Genomic DNA, 26,971 nt, shown 5'->3' on the forward strand with positions numbered 1-26,971 from the left:
GCATCTACTGTATACAGGAACTGGGGTAGGCACCTTACCTTATTATTCTCAGATCTCACAGCTGCACCTTAGACATAAGAATCCTCATCTTACAAATGCAGAAACTAAAACTCAAAGAGGTAGAGCTCATAAAGTCAGTTACAGACCCAAGGTTTGAACTCAGGTATTCCTGACTCCCAAGCTGAGCTGCTTCACATTTATTCATCAGCCAAGTAACTAGGAATTTGCTATTTGCGTTTTATAAAATGTACCATTTTGTTCTTAAAAATGTATTTATAGATGAGATCATTGAGACACAGAATGTTTAATCACTTTCCTGGTTACTCATAGCTAGTGAGGCAGATTCAAATCCAGGTCTCTTAGTTCTTTCTACTAAAGCACACCATCTTCTGAAATCAGAATTCTAAATACAGTTTCACATGCTCTGGGACAAGCATGGGGCAAATGGAAAACTGTTCACTGCAGCAGTTCTGGAATTTGATTTCTGAAAAATGCTCCTGTTGTCAGATATATATACGTGTGTGTGTATATATATGTACATATATATGTATATATATATCTATATTTTTTTCCACCAGAGTTTAGTGGAGCATGGTGCTTCAGCTTTGTTGGCACTCTACCTCATTTTCTTGGGTTTTAACTAAAATAACGCTTTATTCATTTATTTGAAACTTATTTAGTGAGCATCTATTATGTCCTGCTTTCATAAAACTTGTACTCTGGAGAACAGAGAAAGATAGTAATAATAATAAGATGACTAAATAAGAACATTATTTAATGTATCAGATGATGGTAAGGAGAAAAATACAAGAGAGATTACTTGCAGGGAAAGGTTGCAATATTAAACGGGTGGTCATGGAAGGCCTTACTAAGAAGTTCACCAACAAAGTGACATTTACAAATGACTTGACAGAGGTGAGGTAATAGGCCATGTAACAGTGTTGGATAATGGCTTTCTGGACAGTGAGAACAGCAGGTGCAAAGGCCCTGTTTCATCAGGAGGGCACCTGATATATTAGAAGAACATCAGAGTGGAGGGCAATGTGGCTGGAGGAGACAGAGCAATAGGGAAATTAATAAACTGAGTCAAAAAGTGAGGTAAAGGACCAGCTCATGCAGGGATTTGTAGGCCCTTATAAAGGGCTTTAGTTTTTGCTCTGAATTAAATAGAAAGCCATTGGGTAGTTTTCATGAGAGCTATGATATGATCAAAATTTGGTTTTAAAAAGATGACTTTGGTTACTGTATTAAGACTGTAGCATGTGGGTGTGGAGATAAAGGTGGAAGCAGGTAGTCATTGGGATGATAGGGACATACATCATTATGTTCTATGACACAACATTAACTGTCAATGTGCCCTTCACCTACAAAGTCAAAGGATGGGCATGTGGCCGCCTCATACACATAAGAGCAAGTGCTTCACATATATTCTTCAGTATTATTGAAAATTGTGAAGGCTGTTTAATATATTTAATATCTCAGATGGAATGCATTTTCAGCCTTCTGTTCTCCTCCCCAAATGTCTAAAATTAGTGTTTTGAATTCAATAAATATTCATTCAGAGTCTACCTTAATAGGTGATGAACAAATCATAGCCTTAGCCCTTTCGAAGCCTATAGGCTTACAGTGAATACGGTTATGTAAACAGATAGTTATAATATATTGTGTTCATTACAACGTAGTATGAAACCATGGGAAAAGAAAATTGTCTCAACTGACAGGTCAGGTGTGGAGGTGGCACTATGGACACTTAGGAAAAGATCCAAGGCAGAGGTGTCATTTGAGCTGTGTCTTAACGGATAAATAGAAGCAACTAGCAGAAGGAGTGGTGTAATCATATGTGCTAGAGATGACAAACAACACGGTCAGTGTAGATCTGTGGAGGATATGAGGATGCCAAAATGAGTAGATCCACCAAGGAACCATTTCACTTTATCTATAAGCCAATGAGAATGCCTTAGACAAACTGTTTAGACACATTACTCTAGAAACTGGCTTACCAGCTTGGAGGATAAGCAAGATGTCAAGGAGACCATTTAAGAAGGTATTTCATTCGTCAAATGAAAGAGTTTTGATCAAACTAAACAGTGGTAGTAGGAAGGGAGAAGACAGGTTTTAATTTTTATGAGATAACATTGGGTTCATTTGATATTTGAGTTAAAAGAGAAATGATCAAAAGTGATTCATATGTTCCCGGTTTGGGTGTTTGTGTGGTTGATGGTGCAGTGATGTGTTTCCAAGAATACAGGGAGGAAAGGAAGAGTTTGATTTTGGCCATATTGAATTGGGGCTCCTGTAAAGCTTGCGGACAGAGCCGTCCTTCTGGTATATGCATGCCTGGGAATATAAAGCCCAAAGGAAAGATTTGGAATGGCAAGAGATGTGTGAGAGACGTTAGCAAAGAGGCAGTAAATTCATGGAGATAATAAAAGTAAGAATAATATAGCAAGCATCTATACTTAAATATGGCTTACTGTGTGCCAGGCACTGTCCTAAGAATGTTACCTATAGTAATACTTTTAATCATTGCAACAGCCTTATGAAATAGATAGAATTATTGTCCCCACTTTATAGATAAAGAAACTGAAGCACAGAGATTGAGTTACTTGCATAATATCACATAGCTTGTGAAATCAGCCTGAATTTGAGCCAGGTATTCTGGTTTTAACCCTAGGCCCTTAGTTACACTGCAATGGTGCCTCTAACTGCCATAGCCTGCCTTGGAGGCTTGGAGTAAATAAGAAGCATTGTGAACTAAAGCTAGAAGCAAGGGGAGAATGCACATATAGGGAAAAAATAGGAGAAGAAAAAAACTCCAAAAGATGAAGAGTAAAATCGTTAGAGAAACAAGTCATAATTATAGTTAACATTCATTTAGTGCTTACTATGTGCCCTGTACTGTTCTAAGTGCTTCATATGTAGTAACTTTTTTTTTAAACTTACAACATTTCTCTGCGGTAGTTAGTATTATTATGTGCATTACAGAGATAAAATTAAGTAACTGATGCAAAATACACAAATGGTAAGTACCACTAGAGTACTATAGCTTGAGGAAGTAGAGATGGTGCAGTTGGGGATGTGGTATAGTAGAACTCAGAGAAAAGGAATTGGATAAGGACAAAGTAACAAATAGCACCCATTGAAAAATTCAGAAAATAAGTGCTCAGGCTCTAGTGAGAATGTTCAGTAGAATGGTTAAGCCAGGAGCCATCTAGCAACAGATGAAGTGATGCTGATGCACGGGGCTGTGTGGGATTCGAAACAGTTCGTATAGTGTTCTCGACCTGAAGGTTTAGGTGAGAAGTTCGAGAGAGGTCAACAATGGGAGACAAGAGTTGAAAGAACTTCTGCTTTGCTTTTTTGGCTTAAGAAAAACAGTGACTTGGTCATGTTTAGAGGTTGAAGGGAAGTAGCCACAAAGAAGAAACTGTGCAGTTAATTGATGAAGCAAGACGAAGAGTATGGGAGAGAATATCATTACAGAAGTGACAGGGTCGATTCTAAGAAGGAAGAGGAAGAACCCTCATTCTCAGAACTGAGGAGGAAAGAAAAGAAAGATTTTATGTATGTGGATAAGGGTAATTTCATTTACAGAATCCTAGTTTAGCTGTTCCATAGGCCTTCTATAATTGTTTAAATCAGGTGGCCGTATATATTTCTACATATAATTTTAATTTGGAATACAGCTCAAATCTTCCTTTTATGAAGGAGGTATAAAGTATGCTTGTGTGATTGCAAAGGACAAAACTGTTAGAAACACAACTAAATCTCCCAAAAATGATATACCCTAGTTTATGAAGTCTCAATTTCTGCAGTTTGATGTATTTGAATTTACAAGCCTCCAAAATAATTGCAAAAATTTAATCCTGAATAACATCCCAAAGGAAAGACATCCATACTTGTTAAGGCATGTGGTTGGACAATTGAATTATTTCTCTATGTATTTCTCTTTCTCTAAAACGCATGAGCACTATATTTTAAAACGAAGTAATTGAGGGACTTCCCTGGCAGTCCAGTGGTTAAGACTGCCTTCCAATGCAGGGGGTATAGGTTCAATCACTGGGCAGGGAGCTAAGATCCCACATGCCAGGGCCAAAAAACCAAAATGTAAAATAGAAGCAATATTGTAACAAATTCAATAAAGACTTTAAAAATGGTCCACATCAAAAAAAAAATCTTTAAAAAAATTTTTTAAATGAAATAAAACTAAGTAATTGAGGAAAAATTGAAATATGCATTGATTTGCTTAGATTTAAATATTTATTAGTTCACTGTGTGTAATTTTCACTTATCATGACAAAGAAAGCCATAGTTTCTTCAAGCTAATCAGATTAGTGTAACTGCTCACGTTAAGAGGATCCTCATTTTGAATGTTTTAAGTTTGGAATATATTATTTTTAACCTGAAAATAGAATAGTCTTTGGAACCTTGACAATAATTTAAAACAGAAGTTGGCAAAGTACAACCTGTGGGCCAAATCTGGCCCTCAGCCTCGTTTATAAATAAAATTTTATTTGAAAACTGCCACGCTCATTTGTTTACCTGGTGTCTATGACTGTTTTCATGCTACAACTGCAAAGTTGAGTAGTTATAACAGAGACCATATGACATGTGAAGCCCCAAATCTTTACTTTATAGCCCTTTACAGGAAATGTATTGACCTCTGATTAAAGAGCTCAAAATGAAAACGTATACAAGTAAAGTCTTATTAAGTACCTCTGTACTTTGGACAAAATATCTTTTCATGAAAAACCAAGTCCTCATTTTGTGCTGAGCACTATAATTTCATTGGAATGAGTTTTCAACGAAACCAAACAAAATGAATATTTTCTTGGAATGTGTTCTTTTGGATTTTATTCTTTACTGACAAAACCAATGTGCATCCCAAAGACACCGTAAACAAAGTTGGATTCTAGGAAGGAGTTCATAAATCTCCAGTGGGGCAGTTTCAGAGCAATCCCAAAATACGTAAAATATTCTTCATGCCCATGCCAAAGTGGTGTAAGGCAAGCCAGTAAGCTGCTGGTCCATAAGACCATCATCATCATTTATCCCTTGGTAAGCATGGAAGATTTATTTCCCCCTTGATCTTTGTTGATCCTTCCATTGAGCATTCTCTACTTAAGGGAAACTATTTTTGTGTGTTTGTGTGTCTTAAAAATAAAGTATCAATTTTATGCACTGTATAGACTGCTTAAATAATGCTCAAATGTGCATGTTTATTATAGAAAATTCAAGAGAGGATGTAAGTTGACAGTAAAACTCCAAAACTTGAATTTGACTTTACTCTCTCAATTCTTTTTTTTTTTTTTTTTTAAGTATTTTTAAAAATATTTTATTTATTTATTTATTTATTTATGGCTGTGTTGGGTCTTCGTTTCTGTGTGAGGGCTCTCTCCAGTTGCGGCAAGTGGGGGCCATTCTTCATCGCGGTGCGCGGGCCTCTCACTGTCGCGGCCTCTCTTGTTGCGGAGCACAGGCTCCAGACGCGCAGGCTCAGTAGTTGTGGCTCACGGGCTTAGTTGCTCCGCGGCATGTGGGATCTTCCCAGACCAGGGCTCGAACCCGTGTCCCCTGCATTGGCAGGCAGATTCTCAACCACTGCGCCACGAGGGAAGCCCTCTCAATTCTTTTTTAACTCTATACCAGAAATTTGTCACTTCTTAACTTCATCTTCAGACCACCTACTGAGTAGGATAAATTCATCAAAGTTATTTAAATATTGTTGAGAAATCTAAGAGGCATAGTTAACTTATCAGTCAGCAGTTCCTTCCAGATAACTTAGAGTTCATTGCATCTATGCTAAATTTGTACAGTCTCCATGAAAGCATAATTTTATTGATGATTCAGTGCATTATGGAGAGAGCTTCTCTTGTAAAAACAAAAGAAAGAAAAGTGGAGTACACAAAGTACTCTTTTAATGTTGCAGTTGCATTATATAGTCAAAACTCGGAAACTTCTGAAGCAAAATCTTATCTTCATTGTACCATCTTGTTTGCTAGATGGCTCATATTTTCTTGAACTTCACCAGTGCTAGCTAATCCAGGACAGGGATCAGTGACAGCCCTAAGTTTACAATTCTGTCTTTATTTACATGTTTTGAAAGCATCAGATTTGTTTCACGTGAATATTATTTCTTTGTTTTTCTTGTTATCATAACAAAGTATGTGAACTCTTTGCCTCGTTTGAAACATCTGTTCAGTAGTTTTGATGTTTCTACTTCAGTCTATTAAAAAATGTTCTCATCTTTTCTAAACTAACAACTATTTACAGGTAAATATTCAAAACTTACATTTTTGAACCTTGACAAGCATGTTTTTATAATGTCATATGCCCCGTATTTTAGTTCTGGAGTAATTAGCAATATAGCTTATTAATTTCATTTTTTCCATTGCAATGGCAAAGACAGTTTCTTTTGTATGAAGAGAAAATATAAAGCAGCTATGTGATCATAAGAATGGATCTAGAGTTTCAGGTAGAACTCTCTTCTGTTAATTTTCCAAGAGAATGCTGAACATCTTTGCAAATTAAACATATATCTTTCTAGATCTGTGGAATCAGATCCCGATCTGTTTTATCCCATTGAGACCAGTCTGACTCTGGACATCTGATTAAACGAAGTAACATGGTAATGCAGAAAGTAACTTTAGAAGTATATTTTAGGGCTTCCCTGGTGGCGCGGTGGTTGGGAATCTGCCTGCCAATGCAGTGGACACGGGTTCGAGCCCTGGTCTGGGAAGATCCCACATGCCGCAGAGCAGCTGGGCCCGTGAGCCACAATTGCTGAGCTTGCGCATCTGGAGCCTGTGCTCCGCAACAGGAGAGGCCGCGATAGTGGGAGGCCCGCGCACCGCGATGAAGAGTGGCCCCCGCTTGCCACAACTAGAGAAAGCCCTCGCACAGAAACGAAGACCCAACACAGCCATAAATAAATAAATAAAAATTAAAAAAAAAAAAAGTATATTTTAGAGACACTTGGATCTCAGAATTTATCATACTTTCCTCTTTCCTTTGGTCACTAGGAAATTTAGTTTTGAATTTATACTCCAGTTAGAGTAGCTGTTCAGTGCCTTATGGTATGCAGTTTTGTGTTCAAACATTATCTTTACTTTCATCCTCTGTCCTCTTATTCCCTTCATCCTGATCATCCTGATATTCTTTTTTTTTAATTTTATTTATTTGGCTGCATCAGGTCCTAGTCGCGGCATGCGGGATCCTTCGCTGTGGCGCATGGGCTCTTTGTTGCGGTGCGCGGACTTCTCTAGTTGCAGCATGTGGGCTTCTTTCTAGTTGTGGCTTGCAGGCTCCAGAGCACGTGGGCTCAGTAGTTGCGGCACGCAGGCTCTCTAATTGTGGCATGCAGGCTCTAGAGCACACGGGCTCAGTAGTTGCAGCGCGTGGGCTTGGTTGCCCCACAGCATGTGGGATCTTAGTTCCCCGACCAGGGATAGAACCCACATCCCCTGCATTGGAAGGCGGATTCTTAACCACCGGACCACCAGGGAAGTCCCCTGATATTCTTATCTATAGAAATTTTCAGTAAAACCTTACTTTTAAACTCCTGTTTGCTTATGTTCAAACACTATTTCTAAAAGTATATAATTATAGTATACTAGAGCATGAACAGATCTTACAGACAATTTAGTTTATTGTTTGCCAAACCAGGATGATCATTACAAACATTTGGATTTTTTGTTGGTTTGTTTGTTTTGCTTTTTGGTTCTTATTTTTGACTTCAGTTGCATAATTTAATCATACTGCTTAGTTTATGGCACATTGTCATGATCAGTCCACACAAATGTCCTGTGTTGTTTGACTTTATTTTTCCTAGGCCACCTTTCTCCATTTTCATCCTTGCTTCCCCATGTACGTCCACTGTAATGATTGGGATAAGTCCAGTACTACATTTGTATATTGAACAAGTATGTAACGTTTTTAGTGTACATGAGCCGTGAAAATAAATGTATTGTGTTATAACTCTTATTCTGCTTCTACTTTTTAAAACTCAGCACTATGTTTGTATGGTTTATCACTGTTGCTGTTGTGTGTCTGTGTTTCATTGTTTCTGAAGGCTGCTCATCCCATCGCGTGTATTCATTGCTCCTAATTGATCCATTTCCCTACGAGTGGACCAAGAGTGTTGTTAATTCTCACTACCATATCTTTAATGATCATCTCTGCAGGTAACCGCTTATAGATCTGAGTGCAAATTTCTAAATTATTGTCTGTCAACATCTTTCATTTCTATAACTATTGCCAGCTTGCTTTGCAGAATTTCTGCACCATCTGCACTCTCAGAGCAGTTCATGTGGGTTCCCATTTCCGTATATCCTCACCTATATTTGGTATTTTCTGTTTTTTGCCTTTCTTCTGGGTATAATGTAGTATTTCATTTAAATTTGCATCCCTAAAATTACTAGTAAGGTAGAACATTAACTTTGCATACTTATTAAACATTTGGGTTTCTCCTCTGAATTGCCTATTTATATGCTTTTTCCATTCCATTTTTTATTTCTCTTTTTTGACTTTCAAGAATTCTTTGTATCTTCTGTGTACATTAATCCATTCTTGAATATAAATATTCCAAACTTCTTTGATATAGTTGATATTTTGAATACATTTTTCACAGTATAGAGTTCTTATTTATGATAACTTTCTTCTCAGCATCTTCTTGTGTTAGATTTAAGTTTTCTCCAGTTGGATCTTTAATCTGAAGTAAATACAACTTTACTTGTTCTCTGTGTAGTGTGGTAGGTTTCCCCAAATGAGCTATTAAGTAATTCATCCTGTCTCTCTTGGGGAATCATCTCTGTCATATAGCAAGTTCACATTGGAAAGTGTTTTTAATAAAAGGAAAATTTTATTTTTATACTGTAATATATGATACATTTTCTGTAAGTCAAACAATTTTTTTTTTATTGAAAGCAGGCCAGATAAACAAACAAATATATAAAATTGTTGGTCTTTATTTCTTTATTAAAACTGATTTCATTGTTAAATATATTCTGAACTAAACCAATTCAAGGCCTATGTCTGTCCATTTCCTATAAAAAGTGTGGAACCATATGGTTGATACACATGGAAATCACTGCTTCTTCCTGACTAGCTACCAGATGTGCAGGGTTCTTTGTTCAATTACTTTTTTTATTTGACATTATGAAACATACTGAATCAATCTCTATAGCTAAGAATATTAAAACCATTTTCAGTAAGAAATTTCGTGTTTTTATAGATTGCCTATAAGAATATTTGATAAAATGATGTATTATGTACCATCTTCTTGACCAAGGAAATCTGGTCTGCAGACAGAACAGCTGGATGAAAACAATTCTGTAATAAAGATTTGATGTTGAAGGTATCCATGTTAACAAAAGTAGAAAGATTAAATCGTGGAAAGACTTCAAATACAAATTTCTAAGTCATTTTTTATTTTTAGGCATTCATAGGCCATGGAAGATATATTTAACTTTCAAAGCAGTTTAAATAACCTTCATAGTGTACAGCTGTCCAGACTCAAGAGTTAAAACATCTTTTCCTGAATCTATGATTCACTGTAACCAGGAGGGGAGACCAAAATTCCAAGACAGGCACTATCTATAACATGCAAATAAATGATGTAGGATAATTCCCATTGTAATTGTCGTGCTTCCACATTTTTGAACCAGTCTGGACTTTATCTATAACAGTGCAGTTTCTCAAACTTGGGTTTCTGATTATGAAAGAAACACCTGCTTTTTATACCAGACTTGGAAACAAAAAACAAAGTCCTTCTCATCCAGTGATGAAAGATTTGTATTTATTTCTGTTTTTGCTTTTTGTTTTATTTCAAAACACTTTCATAGACTGCTTGCTGTATGCCAGAAAGTAGGCTAGATGACTTTCGTGTTTTCTCATGTATTATTCACTCTCACAGGAGGTATAGTAGGGAGAGATCAAAGGATCATATTCGTGATGATGTTTGTATGCAGATTCTTTTCAGGGGAAGACAGTGTCCTGGAACTGTTTCTTCTATGTATCTGTGGAGCACAGACGTCTTCTTTCATTTGTTAGTAACTGCTCCTGAAATCATGCTTGTTTCCTTACTATCCAAGTCATTATTGAACTTACCTAGAAAAAGTGAATAACTTTTGGATGTATCTTTACTGGTATACCCCATTGTTTTGCATGTTTGTGCCCTATGAACTAATTAGTATGTTCTCGTTTTTCAGTGTGTTCTGAGCACTCATTGTGGAATATTCAGAATGATTAGGAGATAGGCCTTTGCCATTATGAAACTTAGTATATGGTTCAAGAGATAAAAAGTGTGTGGAAAAATAATTTGAAGAGGAATAAAAATACCAACTTACATACTACAGATGTGAATGCTGTTGAGTTACAAAAAGAAACAAAAGATTTTTGTGGGCTGTAAAGAAAGTATTCATTTAAGAAGGGAAAATTTAAGCCTAGAAGGAATTTTTTTAAGTAATGTATGGGTGGAGTTCCCAACAACAGAAAGGAGTTCAACTAATGGAAAGAAAGGCTAAGACCAGAATAAGACCTGGAAGTGTGAAATAAGGGGAGAGTTCAGGGGCCAAGAGCAGTGGCAGTTGTGAGGAGGAAGGTTTGATTCTAGTATTGTATAGGTTCCCCCCACCACCTGCCGTTAAAAGTAAAACATTTTCTTGGGCTGCCATCATAACTTAGAATGTTTATTAAATATTCACAAGACTGAAACAAATGCATTCTTTATGCTCATAGCTTTTATTTCAAATATAGAATGAAAATAAATTTACAAATAAAATAGAAATAAGTATATGCATCATTTAAATGTTTATTTAATGTGATGGCTTTTTTTCGCTGAAATAAGGTATTTCCATGAACATATTTTGGAATACAGACTACCACATATGAGTGTGTATGTGTGTGTGTAAAACATCTATCCACAACACCTTGTGCCATATGATGATGCAATCCCCCCACACGTTGTTCAAGTGACTTCAAAACTTTTTATGTACATTAGTACGTAGGGATGTTGTTTGGTTTTCATATGGCTGGAATGTATCATTAACATATTAAATTTACCTTTGTTCTCAGCAGCTGGAAACTATTCAAGCTTTAAAAATGGTTCAGAATAAACACAAACACTCACAATGAGGTTGATCTTCCACACGATCCCAAATAGAGTTTATTAATTTATATTGATTATCATGAAAATAAACACATTAAGAAATCCTTCTAGAAAATTCATTTTTCTCCAGAAGTGTACCTCTTCCACCAACCCTAGTGAGAAACACCACATTAAGCTACTTTGGGATAGACAATCAGAAAGGCAGAATCTGGTTCATTGAGCAATTCTCACCTGCTCAGAGGAGCAGGAATAGAGTCTGAATAGAGGAGGAATAGAGTCTGAATAAGTTCTCAATCAGGAGCATGACAAAAGGGAGTGGACTTTGAAGAGTAAAATAGTACCCATATGTTGACATAAAGGGGAAAGATACCAGGTAAAAGAAAACTTATTACAGGACTGTTGTTACGTATTTGCAGGTAATGTTGCAGGCTCGGGTGTACAAAGGTTAACAGGTGAAATGATGGTATTAAGGGAAGGAGGATACTTTGACATTGGGTGTGAAGGAGGCCTGAAGAAATGACATTTAGTGCAGCCTTTCGGGATGAGAAGGAGCCAGCCATATGGGAGTCCCTCTAGGTCCTGAAACAGAATCAAGTTGGGCATGAAAGCAGGAACAGAAAGAAGAAGGATTTGGGGGAGACTGCCATGAGATAAGGTCAAAGAAACAGTCATGAAATATGTAGCAAAAAATAGTGAAATGGAATGGATGGATTTTTTTTTTTTTTTTTTGGTAAGGAGAGAGAGTGTAGGTATCCCAGCTCTCTCAACACAGGTCCTTGTAGGTACATTGATCATTATGATCTGGGAAACATAAGAACCCCTGAACTAATAATGTGAGAAATGGCATTTGTTCTGGCATCACAAAAGAAATTAAATTTGACAAATCTTCATTTCACTCAAACTTTGAGTGCTATGCTGAACTGGAGAAAGCTCTCTCAGTTTGCTCTTAACAATACTGATGTAAATTGACCTCAAAGTCATTGATATGAAGTGATCTCAATATAAATAAGTTCAGGACACACACACACACACCTGATGTAATTATTTACCTCTTTCTCATATATATTTATATTATATTTATATATAGTATAACTATAAATATATAAAAGAAATATATGTATTAAAATATGAATGCATAAATAAAATATTAACATAATTTATATACATTTATATAATATATAGTTAATATACTCATATAATAGGTATATAATATATATAATTATATATATGATTTTTAGGATTTCATCGTATGATAACAAAAATGAAAAAATTCTAGATAGTGGAAAGGGTTACAGGTTGGCGTTCTTTTGTCCTGGATAATACTTCAGTGCCACTGATTTTCTTGTTCTTGCAGGTGAAGACAGATGACAGAATGGTTAAGATGGACCTCGGTTTACTCTTCCTAAGGGTACGCAAAGTGGATGCTGGGACCTATTTTTGCCAGACAGTAGAACATAGTTTTGTCCATACAATCCGTAAAATCACCCTGGAGGTTGTGGAAGAGGAGAGAGTGGAGGAAATGTTTAACAAAGACTACGAAGAGGACGGGCCTCACAAGATGCCTTGTCCTGCTCAGAGCAGCACCCCACATGGAACAAAACCCTGGTACAAGGAATTCTTGCAGCTGATTGGTTATAGCAACTTCCAGAGAGTAGAAGAATACTGTGAAAAGGTATGGTGCACAGATAAAAAGAGAAGAAAGCTTAAAATGTCCCCTTCCAAGTGGAAGTATGCCAACCCACAAGAAAGGAAGCTCCGTCCCAAAGCCGAGCACTATCGCCTGCCTAGGCATGTGCTGGACTCCTGATGGGGCGAAACCATCTACTGGCTTCTGAAGAATTTATATTTAAAAAAAAAAAAAAAAAAAAAAAAGAGAAAAAGAAACCATCCACCTTCTTTGCATTACTTAAAAGAGATTTCTGTAATACAGAAAGGGACTATAAAGGTGTTATGATAAATTATTCTATATACTCATTTGACTGGTTGAACCTTACATAAAATTAACTAATTTTTTAAAAACAATGTATTGCTCGATGATTTCACATTATATTTATCAAAAGGTGACCATAGCTGTAGCTTTGAGTACTTGGCTGCTTTTCCATGGCAATTATTATTTTACCCTGGGAAGACTTCAGATTATTGCAATATTGCTGAAAAATTAGAGATTTTCATAATCATGGCAAAAATAAATGTTTTATTCCTTCTGAATTTTGCCTTTCCACCACGATGTAAAATATATAGAATATCAGATACTTTAACATTCTCATGTGAACCATCTGTAGTCTTTAAGAATTATTGTGTTAGTGTTGTCTAAGCCATGAGCTTTATGAAGCAGGTATGTCGTAATGATCGTAAACCATGAAGGAAAAATTGTGGTCGCCTTGAGGCTTGTGCTTTTCATAAAACATTCATTAAACCATATTCACAATAGTTCTGTTTCAGGATGAAAACACATTCTTTCAATTTCACTCCAGTGCAGAAAGAAGAAAGTTAAGGTAACTTCTCAGAAAAACAGCAAAATGTGTCAGAACAGCTGCAGTGACAGGCTCTAACTGAAAACATTTTTGCTGCCCTCTTGTGGTAGAAAAGGTATAGTCTCATATCTTTTTTTTAATTCTATGGTTTGTCCAGTAAAGATCTGAAACCAGTTTCTCAGTAACTATATCTAGCTCATTTTCAGAAAAAAAAAAAAACTAACTGAAGTAAAAATGTGTTAATGCTTATATCATGTTTTAAAGTGGAGATAATATGTTTATTATTACCTGACAAGCCCAAAATGAAGATACTACGGCACTGAAGCTCTATTAAAACTTAAATTTTATGCCTTCTAAATAATCTTCCATGAAATCTAAAAGATATTCCAGAAACATGTTTTATTATTTTTTAAAAAGTAAAGCATTCTGCTCTCAGATATCAAAATTTCCTTTCAGTTTTATATTAACAAATAGGAAAATTGTTTCATGAGGTTCACTTAACTACTGAGATGTTTAGAGCACCTTAACTTTTTTCTTATAAATCTTATCAGAAGTTTTTATTTTTGAGAATGCTTATTTCCTGAAGTTTTTTCTTCTGTTTTATTTAGCCATTAACTTTCTAAAATATGAAATTTTGAGAGTTTTCATTTAACTAAAGACTAAAAGCAAGTGAATTACACATGAAAACAATTATGAATATTTAAATGTTAATTTTGAATAACGTTGATTTCAGTTTTCAAAATTAGCTTATAGGCTATACAATTATGAAAGTTAAAGTGTTGATAACTTGTGATGGTTTGCAATTTCATTCAAACATTAACAAATTTAAGAAAGTTTGGAAAGTTCATTCAATAAGCTGCCAAGCTCCAAAAGTCCTAAAGGAAACAAATATATCGGAAATTAACATTCTCTGAAAAATGCAGTTGTTATTTACCTAGAAATCCACTGGAGGTCATTGCTGCCCACCAATATTAACTGAAAACTGTATGTGTTTCAATAGAAGCCTGCCCAACATGGAGAAATAGACCCATAACCACAAATCACAGGGTCCTTAGCAAAGTTTATGTCTGAAATACTCAAAGTGAACAGATAAGCCAAAGCATAATTGAAAATATTCTTCCATTAACACAAGAGAAGGGAAAGTAGGATTTTCTCCTGTATTCAAAATTTTTAAAAAATAAGGCAGTTGCCGTATAAGTAGTTATCACTTTAAATAACACACACAAGCAGTTAATAATAATGATGGCAGTGACGTCAATTGTGAACTAAAATATTTGGTAACTGAAGAGAGAAGACTAAGGAAAATAACTTTTCTATGACGTAAGTCTTAAGAATAAATGGTCCTACAAGCTGTTCAACTAAAATGAGATGACTATTTTAACAAGAAAAAGAAAGAACCTTTTTAAAATGCTAACTTGAAAGAAGCCTGATAAGAAAATTTTGAGGACACAAGTTCACAGTTTAGGGAGAGCACTGAATTTCATACACACTTATTTTTCTGTTTTCTCAGTTTCTGTCTCTCTCTCTCTGTCTCTCTCCTGCCTGCTCCTCCCTCCTCTTTTCTCCCCCCATATGTGAGTGCAGGTACACAATCACACACACACACACATCATGACATACTTTAAGATAAATCTCCGTTGCCCTCTCAAAAGACAAACCAACAACCTATGTTGTCCTCTCCTTCTTGAAAATCTGAAACATACCACAGAAACATATTCACAATCTTTTGTTCTGTCTGGCATTAGAAATCAAATTTAGAATCTCCTTTGAGACATGCCCAAGCTGGGAAAATCACAAGTGAATTGATCCTTTTTATCCCCTTTTTCTTGAACTCGGGAAGGGCACATACTTAGTCACCTGCCTTGACTCCAGCACATTTTCGCCAGACCCCGTGCCCTCTGGGAACACACAGCTGAGAAAGAATCATAACCCATAACTACCCATCCTAGATTCAAAGGGACACCTCCATGGGGGGTCAGTCTCCTGCTTCTTCAGCTGTCTTCTCTGTTATTCTCTGGGAAGGGAGAGGACCTGTGAATAGAATGAGTTTGGCATAGGACAATGTGCACCTCTGTTTGCAGTCTTGTGTCACCCATTGAGCTAGATAGAGATGGAGATTTGTTAGCTAGAAGGATTACAACTTGAATGGATCTTACTTTATGATTTGTGAGGTGTCTTCCACATCTAGCCTTCTACATTGCTAATGTTTTCTTTTGTGGTTATTACTGAATATTTCAGTGCAAAGCTATCAACTTGGAGAAACAGGAATTAAAAATAGTAATAAACACTAATAAGAGCTCTAGCAAAAAGGGAACAGAAAGTCTTTGCCTGCTTATTAGTAAGTGGCAATTCCATATATATTTTAGAGTTTTTTCCTTCCTAAAGTTAGTTAAATACTTAGGATGTTTTTAATCAGTGTTTAATATTTGCTCTAGGGTGTAGGGTTTTGTAAATCTTCATAGTTAATTATGAACATTGTAAAATTTGTAAATTACAGTAAATCGTTTTGAGTGTTAGTGGTAAGCATGAAACGAACACAGCAGCTGTTGTCCTTGAAATGAATTGTCTTCAGCCTGACTGATATATTAAAAAATATCACTTAGCATTGTATAGGTATTTGAGATCCCAGGAGGAAAGTGCCACAGTCATGATACCAGTAAGGAGTTGCTGTTATTTTTCTTAGAGCAAAGTATCACGTTGAGGGTACTTCTTCAAAAGTAGTGCTCATTTTTCAGGCCAACAACTGTTGCATTTGAATCAGATATAAATAATAGATTTCCAGAAACACTTTCGATTGTAGTAGGTAGGTAAGCTGTACGTTTATTTTATTTTTCTTGGGAAGATAGCATTATCTTTTTGGCTTTCATTATAAACTCAGTGTGTTCTGTGTGTGTCTAAATGGCTTAGTTACAAGCTGGAGGACTGTATTAGGGTATTTTTGTCTGTATGGCTTCCTTTTATTTGCTTGCCTGTGTCCATCACAGCATGTGCCATATTGTTTCTTCTCACTGATGATAAGCCATGAGACTTATTACCATCTGGTGGCAAGCTACAAAGACCATTGACAACGGGTCTCTTTGACTATTGCATGAATCTGCCACCGTACACTGCAGAATTTGTACCATTATGTATAATTTCTATTTAGTTCAACTTAGAGGATAAAGAAATAAATATTTGTAAACCCTTGAGTGCTGTCCGAGGAGTGTTTTCTCACTTTTTGGCAGTTGAACCCAAGTTTCATAATATGTCAAGCTGAACGTAAACATACAATGTTAGACAAACACTAATTTTTAAGAAGTTAGAAAAGAATTCAGTTCTCTTTCATTTCAAATGTATAAGTCAACTTTCTTAAGAAGGAGAGTTCATTCATCTCAATACCTTGGAGCAGTTGGATTTGTTTATGTCACATCATGTTTCTAGGACCAGCATCCAGAAATCCCTTTCAAAGCTGCATCATCCAGGTAAGAGATATGGAAAATGAATGCCTTTAAAATGGTAACTAATAGGATGTTTACAATTTTTACAAGCCTCGACCGGTATCTAAATTGCTGTTTTCTCTGCTATTTTTTATAAGAACTTGGGGAGGTCATTTAAATGAGATTTAGTGTTAAATGACTCCTTCTTTGGGGAGTTTTGTTTTCAAGGCCAATTTTATTGTATCGGTAAGTAATTAGTTCTGATGTTTTAAAGGAAGATTTTGGCAGCAGCCTAGGACATGTTTCTGACAGCTTTGTGATATGACCGTGCCATTACTGCTTATACATGTTTCACACTTGCATTTATTTATAATACAGGGCCTACTTTTAGTGTAGTATTTGATGAACCCGTTGAAACTGCTTTTTAGATCCATACCCAGTCATTAATCAAGGAAAAGTAGAGAAACATTTGTGGGGATTAGAAATCTCTTACCTATTATTCAAAGGGAACAAAAGTATGCACCCCTTTTTATTCAGAACTATGTGCCAGGCAGTGGATGGTTGCTTAATAATGCCATTAAGTTATGTAGATAAATAAAAATTGAATTATATTTGTTCTCAGAAGATGTTTTCATTGGAAAAATTCCAAATCTTCATTTTACTTTATGCACTGAGACACTCAACAACAGTGTAGCTTTTAAATCTTTTTTTCAAGTGTTTTGAGTGTTGTGAAAAGTACTTCTAATTATGAATCTTGGGACTTCTGGTCAGGATGGCATTGAAAAGCCACGCTTTGATTCAGAGGAGCTGCAGTGATGTAGCAATGATGGATGGTACATAAAAAGAAAAAATAATTTAACAAAAAAAAGCAAGAGACAAGTCACAGCAAGAAGGTAGTCATCTGCAAGACAGGAAGAGGGCTCTCACCAGGACTGAAGCTGCCAGTCCCTTGATCTTGGACTTCCCAGCCACCAGCACTGTGAGAAATAAAATTAATTGTCTGATGTGCAAGTCACCCAGTCTATGGTGTTTTTTTTATAGCACCCTGAGCAGACTAATACACAATGAAAGCACAGAGGAAGGCAGAGAGATTAAGGAATAAACAGAAACATGCAAAATGAGCCTACAAACAAATATTCCAAGACATTTCAAAATATCTGAAGTTAAGTGAAAAGTGATATCTGGAAAAAGTGATGAGAAGTGGCCTCTCAACCATGACTGTCGGCTTAGAGCAATCAGGTTAGGGCATTCAGAAAGAGTTTCCATATTGTAGGAGGTTTCTTCTTTGTGGCTCAGAATAGGTTTGGGGGGAAGGGAAAGACAAAATTATAAGCTCAGTATTCAAGCAGAAAAACAAAAAGAGCTAGTGACAAGCAGGATGATCCCTTGGAGATTATTCCATAAATTTAATCTATTTTGAAGGAATGATTGAAGAGTTTCTTAATTTTACATGTTTGTTTGTTTTTTTTTAAGCAGCTTAAAACAACTCAAATTTGTTATCTTGTGACTTCCATAAATCAGAAGTCCAGGCCCAATGTGTTTCAGTTGGATTCTCTGCATAGGATCTCAAAAGACCAAAATCAATGCATCAGCTGCCTGGGCTCTGGTGAAGAATCCACTTTCAAGTTCATTCAGATAATTGGGAGAATTCTGTTCCTTGTGGTTCCAGGACTGAGATCCCATCCCTGCTCCATATTCAATGCCAGCAGTGGGCTCTTGAGTTCTTCTGAAGCTTAGACTCTCTCTGACTTCCTCTCACGCTGCATTTCTCTGTCTCCAGTTGGAGAAATGTTACTGCTTTAAGGGTTTGTGTGATTAGACTGGGCCCCCCCCCCCACATAATCCAGGCTAATCTCCTTATTTTAAAGTTTGTAACCTTAGTTACATTGCTAAAGTCCCCTTTGCTGTGTAACAACATATTTTCAGATCCTGAGGATTAGGGTATGGGCATATTTCAAGGACCATGTACATCCCCTGGCCCCCAAAGCCTCACATTCCTCCCAAATGCAATATACATTTACCCCCATCTCAAGGTCCCCTAATGCCTTATCCTTCAGCTCAGAAGTCCTCAATCTTCTCGTCTGCTTCTAAGTCAGGTATGAATAAGGCTCTTGATATACCATCAAATACCCTTCGGGGGTACAGTTCCTATCCATCTGTGGCCCTGTGAAACTAAAGGAACAAGTTATCTGCTTCCAACATTATAATGATGGATATAATGGTTTAAGGATATTCTGGCTCAAACAAGGAGAAAATGGTAGATAAAAATGGAGTCCCCAATCGAAAGCAGTTTGAAAATTCAGCTCGGCAACTTCCGTGAGGTTTCAAGGCCTGGAAATATTCTTCTGTGCCTCTTGGCTTTCTCTCTGAATATCCGTCTTACCCTGTGTGCTCTCTATCCCATTGTCTGGACTCCCTTTTTAAAATACCAAAATCAAAGACATAGCTCTTCCTAAAAAACACTGATATGAAGTATACAGATAATTATCTCAGCTTTCAATTTTGTAAAATTGAAATTTTTTTCCTGTTAACATCAGGATGATGTGTAATTGACAGCTGACATTGAGTTATGCTGACTATAACATTCTACCAGTTTAATAAATGAAAATGCTAAGTTCAAAGTTGTCTTTCCTCAAAGGCTTATGGAAAAGTGAAGTAGTCGTTCTATCAGGTAAGTAGATGTATCTCACCGTGGGGTTTTTATTATGTTTCCTCAGTGACTAATGATGTGCTTATTTGTGCTTATTTGTTATTCATGTATGTTCTTTGAGGACATGACTATTCAAATTATTTGCCCATTTTTATTGAGTTGTTTGCCTTTTCATTATTAAGTTGTAAGAGTTCTTTATATTGTTTAGATATAAGACCTTCGTCAGGTATAAATGGTTTTTATTAAGTTCTATTTATTGACATTTCAAGTTTAGGAAATTTTTGCCAAACACAAGATCACTAAGATTTTTTTCCAGTATTTTCTTTCAGAAGTTTATGGCTTTACTCTCACATTTAGAGCTATAATCCATTTGAAGTTAGTTTGTGTGCACTGTGAAGTATGTGTCAAGATTTATTTTTTTACATGTGTTTGTTCAGCTATTCCAGTACCATTTGTTGAAAAAACAATTCCCCCATTGAACTGTCTTTGTACTTTTTTTTTTAAATTGAAGTGTAGTTGATTTACAATATTGTGTTAGTTTCAGGTGTACAGAGTAGTAATTCAGTATTTTTGCAGATTATATTCCATTATAGATTACTACAAGATAATGGGTATAATTCCCTGAGCTATACAGTAAATCCTTATTGCTTGTCTATTTTGTATGTAGTAGTTTGTATCTGTTAAACCCATACCCCCAGTTGGTTCCTCCCCGCTTCCCTCTCCCCTTTGGTAACCACAAGTTTGTTTTCTATGTCTGTGAGTCTATTTCTGCTTTGTATATACTTTTTTTTTTTAGAGTCCATGTATAAGTGATATCATAATATTGTCTTTCTCTGTCTGACTTATTTCACTAAGCATAATACTCTCCGGGCCCATCCACATTGCTGCAGATGGCAGTATTTCATTTTTTTTATGACTGAGTAATATTCCGTTGTATAAATACCACATCTTAATCCAGTGGTCTGTTGATGGGCACTTGGGTTGCTTACATGTCTTGGCTATTATAAATAGTACTGCTATGAACATTGGGGGTGCATGTATCTTTTCGAATTAGTGTTTCCATTTTTTCTGGGTATATACCCAGGAGTGGAATTGCTGGATCATATGGTAGCTGTATTTCTAGTTTTTTAAGGTACCTCCATACTGTTTTCCATAGTGATTGCACCAATTTACAATCCCAACAGCAAATGAGGGTTCCCTTTTCTCTACAACCTCTCCAACATTTGTTGTTTGCAGACTTTTTGTTGATAACCGTTCTGACTGGCGTGAGGTGATACTTCACTGGGGTTTTGATTTGCATTTCTCTAATAATTAGTCACGTTGAGCATCTTTTCATGGTCTTTGCACCTTTTGATGAAGGTGATCAGCTATAAAATTTTTAGTTTGGCTGAACCAGGCTAACCTATCAGACTTAACGGTTTACCCCTGTCCCAAAATGTGTAACATTCCATATATATGAAAGTCCTTTAAGTCCTAAAAATTCTATCAAACAAAGAATGTCTTTGATTTATCAAGCCATCTACTTTAAAATGCCAATAACTCTTGTAGAACTGAGTAGATAGAATTCACATCAGCAGTATCAGTTAGATCAACCAGCCATATGGAGTCATCTGAACTGTTAGAATGACATTTTTGATGGAGTTGGGGTGGGGGAAGGAAGTGAACGGAGGAAAGAAAGGAGCTATTTGGCTTTTTAGAATGGAACGCTTTAAGGAAAAGTTCAGGCCTTGGTTGAGAGATTAGAGTAACAGAGGAGGAATGTGCCCCCAGGGGTAAGAAAATGAAAATAAGAGATAAAATGACTTTCTATACAATTTTCCCTGTATTCGTGTTGTTCTTTATTCAGGAAAAGGTATAAACTTTAAAAATGCTTTCTACAACCCCCTTCAAGTTTGTTGTCCACTATCATCCACAGTTCCTGAGTTCTCAGATGCCGGTGCTTCTTTCTCCTCCTTTCTGCACTACGTGGCCTTAAATCTCAGAAAGCAGAGCTCAGGCTTGTTAATACTCAGGTGAGGTCTTTCAGGGACATATCGGTTAAAAAGATTCTTGTGGCTTTCAAAGTAATTCAATAGCTGTTTACAACATTATTTCCTTAGGGATGGTACATTTTTGAGTTATCAAAATGCAATTTGCCAAAAAATGCAACTTGTACCTTTGGGCAGGGTTTTCTGTTACATCATCATAAAAAGTCATCTAATTCCTCAAAGATGTAATTATATGCAAAATAATCTTAGTGCTAATATATTTTTTGAAACACCATCTTCTAAAATTTTAAGTGTATATTTGGTTATCATGTTCTTTATTAACCAGACTATTATAATATGTAGAATAATATGTCAAATATAAACTAGTTCCTAAAATGTGTGCATAAATGGGCATTTACTGTAACACATTTACTCTCTCAGGAGTGATATTGCAGATATATTCTTGGTAGCAATCTGAAAATTAGCTTGGAGTTTATTTTTAAATGTGAGAATGTCTCATTTCTGCAACAAATTAATTCCGTTTAGTGGGGACACACATTGAAACACTGAATTTATTTATTCTGGTTTGTCATGTCTATAGCCTAGCAGTCAAAGCTTTTCTAAACAGGAGATTTTAAAACTGTATTCATTTTACCACATTTTATGATATAGCACAAAAAAATACTGCAGAATGTTTTCAGAGGATCCATAAATGAAAGACTGAGGCACTTTCCTGAGGAGATCAGTAATCAGTATTTTATGTGCTACATTGGTCTGTTCATCATCTACTATGTTTGAGGCATGTGGTTGATATTGTATTTGGTACGGTGCAAAGCTCTCTCTGCATTATGTTAAAAATGATCCCTGCACCAAGGGACTAGCGTAATTCAGGTGTTTAATACCAATCCCCTTCCCTTGTCATTCTCCTTTCAGTCAGATAGATAGATAGATAGATAGATAGATAGATAGATAGATAGATGTATAGATACATTTTATTATTGAAGGAACCTTTCCAAACAGCCTCACTAAATCTTTTACTACCCTCCTAAAAATCCCCTCCAAGGACTCTATTCTTTGTACAAAAGGAAGCCAAAAGTCCTTAGCCTGACATTCAAGGCAACTGCATTATCTCTTGTGTATTCTATGCTGTATAACAATTGAGAAAACTTAACGTATGGAGCCTTTTTAAACATTTTTACCTTGCTACCCTCAACTTCTGGTATGTTATAAAATAGAGCTATACTCCACTTCTGTTACAACTTGGATAGGCAGAAAAATTGTAGTTTCTTTACTATCTTTATCAAGCCCAGGTCTTTTTCACAAGCTCTGAGAATCTGGGTATCAGGAAAAAACACTTGAGCTCTTCTTATTACCATTTGATCTGATGAAATGACTGTGACAGACCTTGTAGTTAGGCCATAGTCCTTCTTGGACACTAAGTCTCAGACTCTCAGATGGCGAAGTGCTGTCTCTCACCCAAGGTCTCTCGGGAGGATGGCGTACAGGGGTATGGAGGAAGGAAGACGTGTGATCTCCTGTCACTGTGAATGACAGTGTCTTCATATCCAAGCCATGCCTTAGAGTGTCCTTGGGCTCCTAGAGTCTTCAGTAGAATTATGATGCCATTAAAATATCTCATTTTCTCTCAAGGCCTTGATGATTCAACCTCAACTCCCAAATCCCTGGTGCTAAGTTACACTAGGATCTGGCTCTCCCCCTCAAGAAATTCTTAGCCCCCATAGTCCACCTGTAGTACCACTTCGCCTCTTCTGGTAGGTTAACTGGCTGACACTCTTGACTATCTTTCACTTCTTTTCTCAAGGAGGACAAGAACTTCTGGTAATTTTAGTCAACTCAGTGTGTTGAGTGGAGACACCTGTGTACTTTGTGAGCTGATGTCCAGGTTCTGTTTACCTAGTTTCTCACTGTGTCACCAGGTTTCTTTGGTGAGACCTAGTCCCAGGTTGATATATAGACCATTTATATGATAGCTTCCTCTAACTTTTCCAGGTGAGATGTGGGTTATTCTACCCACAGTAACCTCTTCTTGTTATCCACTTTTCCATGCTCAGGGGGCTTTAAAGCAACTGAGAGGGAGAAGGTATCAAGGCCTGAGATTTTATCTCACAAGTTAACGAGGTAGCCTGTTACTGTTTCATAGGTGCTGGCAGAAGACACAATATCCCTAGATCAGGGACAAAGGACTTATTATTCATAATTCAGAAAGTAGCATGAGTATGATGTTGGCACTGGTTTCTCTTTTCCCCCTGAGTTCCATGGAGGTGACAAATTTCTCCTCCAGTAAATACTGAGTACATTTTGGGTTTGATTCACAGCTGAAAATCATTGATTTTGGGAAACCTGCTGCTTTTTATTTTAAGCTTTGTTTTTGCTCTAGAGGGATACATTGCATCATCCCTTAAGGTTGCTTGCTGCCAATCCAACCCTGAGAAATGATGCAGGTAAGAAAAGTCAAGGCTTTGAATACTTGCCACACTTAGCAAGAACATGCAGGGGGTCTTCTGTCCCATGGCAGAGTGCCTCTCCCAACAGTAGGTTCATATACATTCCTCACACTTAGCCTCTCCTACCTCTCACTCCTTTCCACACTTCTCCAGACCAGGAAGGATGAGCTTTTCTTTTTCTTACTCTACATAACATCCTTCTTCTTTCTCATTACTGCCTAATGCTAGGACATCATAGTGGATAGGAGTAAGTCTCCTACACTATGGAAGAAGATCTCAGATGTCCCTTCACATCTAGCACGTGAAAAATTCAGTAGGAGCTAAGTCAGCTCAGGTCCTCTGGGAAACAGACACCAGGATGGAATTAGAAATGCAAGAGAATCTTTGGAGGCAATGCCTGTGAAAAATAAAGGTGAGAGAGAGGAGAAGTAGCCAGGTGAATAAGAGTATTATACAGGTCTGACACCTATGGGAGGAGATGGGGGAAGGAAGGAGTATTTGGGATGAAGAATCTCTGAATGTGATGTAACTCTGAGGAAGCGGTAGGCAGCCCATTTGGGAGTTTCCCATTGGGAAGGAATGACCAGATCTGAGTGTCCCTGCTACACTCAGTCATCGAGTTGCCCTGGGACTGGGCTTCAGCTAGGGGCCATCAGCTGACTGTACTCTTTGCAGCTGGTTCTCTCTTACAGGGAGTTCTGAGCAGTGTACTTTCTTGGCTGCCACAGGGACCAAAGGAATTATCCATCTTGTCTCTTTATAATGGCTTGTTTTAAAGCCTGTCATCAAACTAAAGAGCTCAAATAACCCCCTTCTCTGCCTTGGAGCCATGATTGGCTTGTACTGGGAGGCAGAAGATTGCATTGGGGGAAATTAGAACATATACTTTAATTTTTCAAAAATATTCCCATTGCAGATATTCTTTTATGTCTTAAGATGTTGAAACTTATCTTTTGCAAAGCTATTTTCAAGGCATGTGTTCTCCATAAAGCTCTCCCAGAATTAATCTCTAACTCATAAGTGTATGTTTACATTACAGTATGAATAATCAAAATAAATGCTAATGACATGACTAAAACCCACTCATTTTTATTTCATGTTCAAGACTTCCCTACCTTCATAAAGGAAGCTCTAATGAAGTGAACCACCTGCAAGTCCAGACCTGCCTCAATCTGTGAACAGATCCTCACAGAAGTAGGAATTTCGTTAGCACCCTCTGTCCCACTTTCTTAAAATCAGGTCAGTTCCCCCATATGCGATCTGTGGCCCAGATGCAGCCTATGCACCATGGGTGTTTTTTTTGTTCATATATATATATTTATATATATATATATATATTCATTTAACTCATATGTAGAATCCCCCAGAATTACACAATTCATATTTCATAGGTCCTACAAACATACGTATTTTGTTCTTAGCAGAACAGTGGGAATACTGCACACACACAGACACAAAAACTCATCTATTTTTTTCTTAAATGAATCAAAACAGTTGATTTTTAAGCAGATAAATAAACATATATGCATATAATATATAAAGTCAACATTTTAATATGATTCAAAACTTCTGTCAGTATACCCACTTTACTGAGAGGTTTTATCATAAATGTTGAATTATGTCAAATGCTTTTTCTGCATCTGTTGAGCTGATCATATGATTTTTAATCTTCATTTTGTTAGTGTGGTATATCACATTGACAGGTTTACAAAAGTTGGACCATCCTTGTATTTCTGGAATAAATTCCATTTGATCATGGTGTATGATCCTTTCAACGTTATGATTGAATTCGGTTTTCTAATATTTTGCTGAGGATTTTTGCATCTATGTTTATCAGAAATGTTGGCCTGTAATTTTCTTTTCTTATGGTGTCCTTGTCTGATTTTGATACCAGAGTAATGCTGGCCTCGTAAAATGAGTTTGGAAGAGTACCCTCCTCTTCTCGTTTTTGGAATAGTTTGAGAAGGATTGCTATTAATTCTTCTTTGAATGTTTGATAGAATTTACCAGTGAAGCCTTCTGGTCTTGGACTTTGTTGGGAGTTTTTTTTTTTAATTGAAGTGTCATTGATTTGCAATATTGTGTACAGCAAAGTGATTCAAGATACATATATATATTCTTTCTGATTCTTTTCCATTAGAGTTTATTAAAAGATATTGAATATAGTTCCCTGTGCATACAATAAATCCTTGTTGTTTATATGATATTTTATATATGGTAGTCTGTATCTGTTAATCTCATCCTCCTAATTTATCCCTCCCCCCTTCCCCTTTGGTAACCACAAGTTTGTTTTCTATGTCTGTGAGTCTGTTTCTGTTTTGTAAATAAGTTCATTTGTACTAATTTTTAGATTCTACATATAAGTGATATCATGTAATATTTGTCTTTGTCTGACTTGCTTCACTTAGTATGATAATCTCTACATCCATCCATGTTGCTGCAAATGGCATTATTTCATTCTTTTTTATGGCTGAGTAATATTCCATTGTGTGTGTGTGTGTGTGTGTGTGTGTGTGTGTATACCACATGTTTATCAATCCACTTTTTTGATTACTGATTCAGTCTTCTTACTAGTAATCTGTTCATATTTTCTATTTCATCATGATTCGGTCTTGGTAGGTTATATGTTTCTAGAAATTTATCCATTTTTTTCTAGGTTGTCCAACTTTTTGGTGTATAATTATTCATAATGGTCTCTTATGATTCTTTGTATTTCTGTGGTATCAGTTGTAATATCATTTATTTCATTTCTGATTTTATTTATTTGAATCCTCTCTCTTTTTTTTCTTGGTGAGTCTAGATAAAGGTTTGTCAATTTTGTGTATCTTTTTCACAGAACCAGCTCTTAGCTTTATTGATCTTTTCTATTGTCTTTTTAGTTTCTGTTTCATT

General features: G+C 36.3%; 1 protein-coding gene across 1 annotated transcript in view; it reads left to right on the forward strand.

Moving 5' to 3' along the window:
* Positions 1 to 14,245, forward strand: part of SEMA3E (semaphorin 3E) — a 267,673-nt gene extending 253,428 nt beyond the window's left edge. Inside the window, exon 17 of the mRNA XM_036863545.1 lies at positions 12,462 to 14,245. Coding sequence (XP_036719440.1) covers positions 12,462 to 12,914 — 453 coding nt within the window. The 3' untranslated portion in view covers positions 12,915 to 14,245. The remainder of the gene's footprint in view (positions 1 to 12,461) is intronic.
* Positions 14,246 to 26,971: the final 12,726 nt, after the last annotated feature.

This window comes from Balaenoptera musculus, chromosome 9 (genome assembly GCF_009873245.2).
Source record: "Balaenoptera musculus isolate JJ_BM4_2016_0621 chromosome 9, mBalMus1.pri.v3, whole genome shotgun sequence".
Taxonomy (NCBI): domain Eukaryota; kingdom Metazoa; phylum Chordata; class Mammalia; order Artiodactyla; family Balaenopteridae; genus Balaenoptera; species Balaenoptera musculus.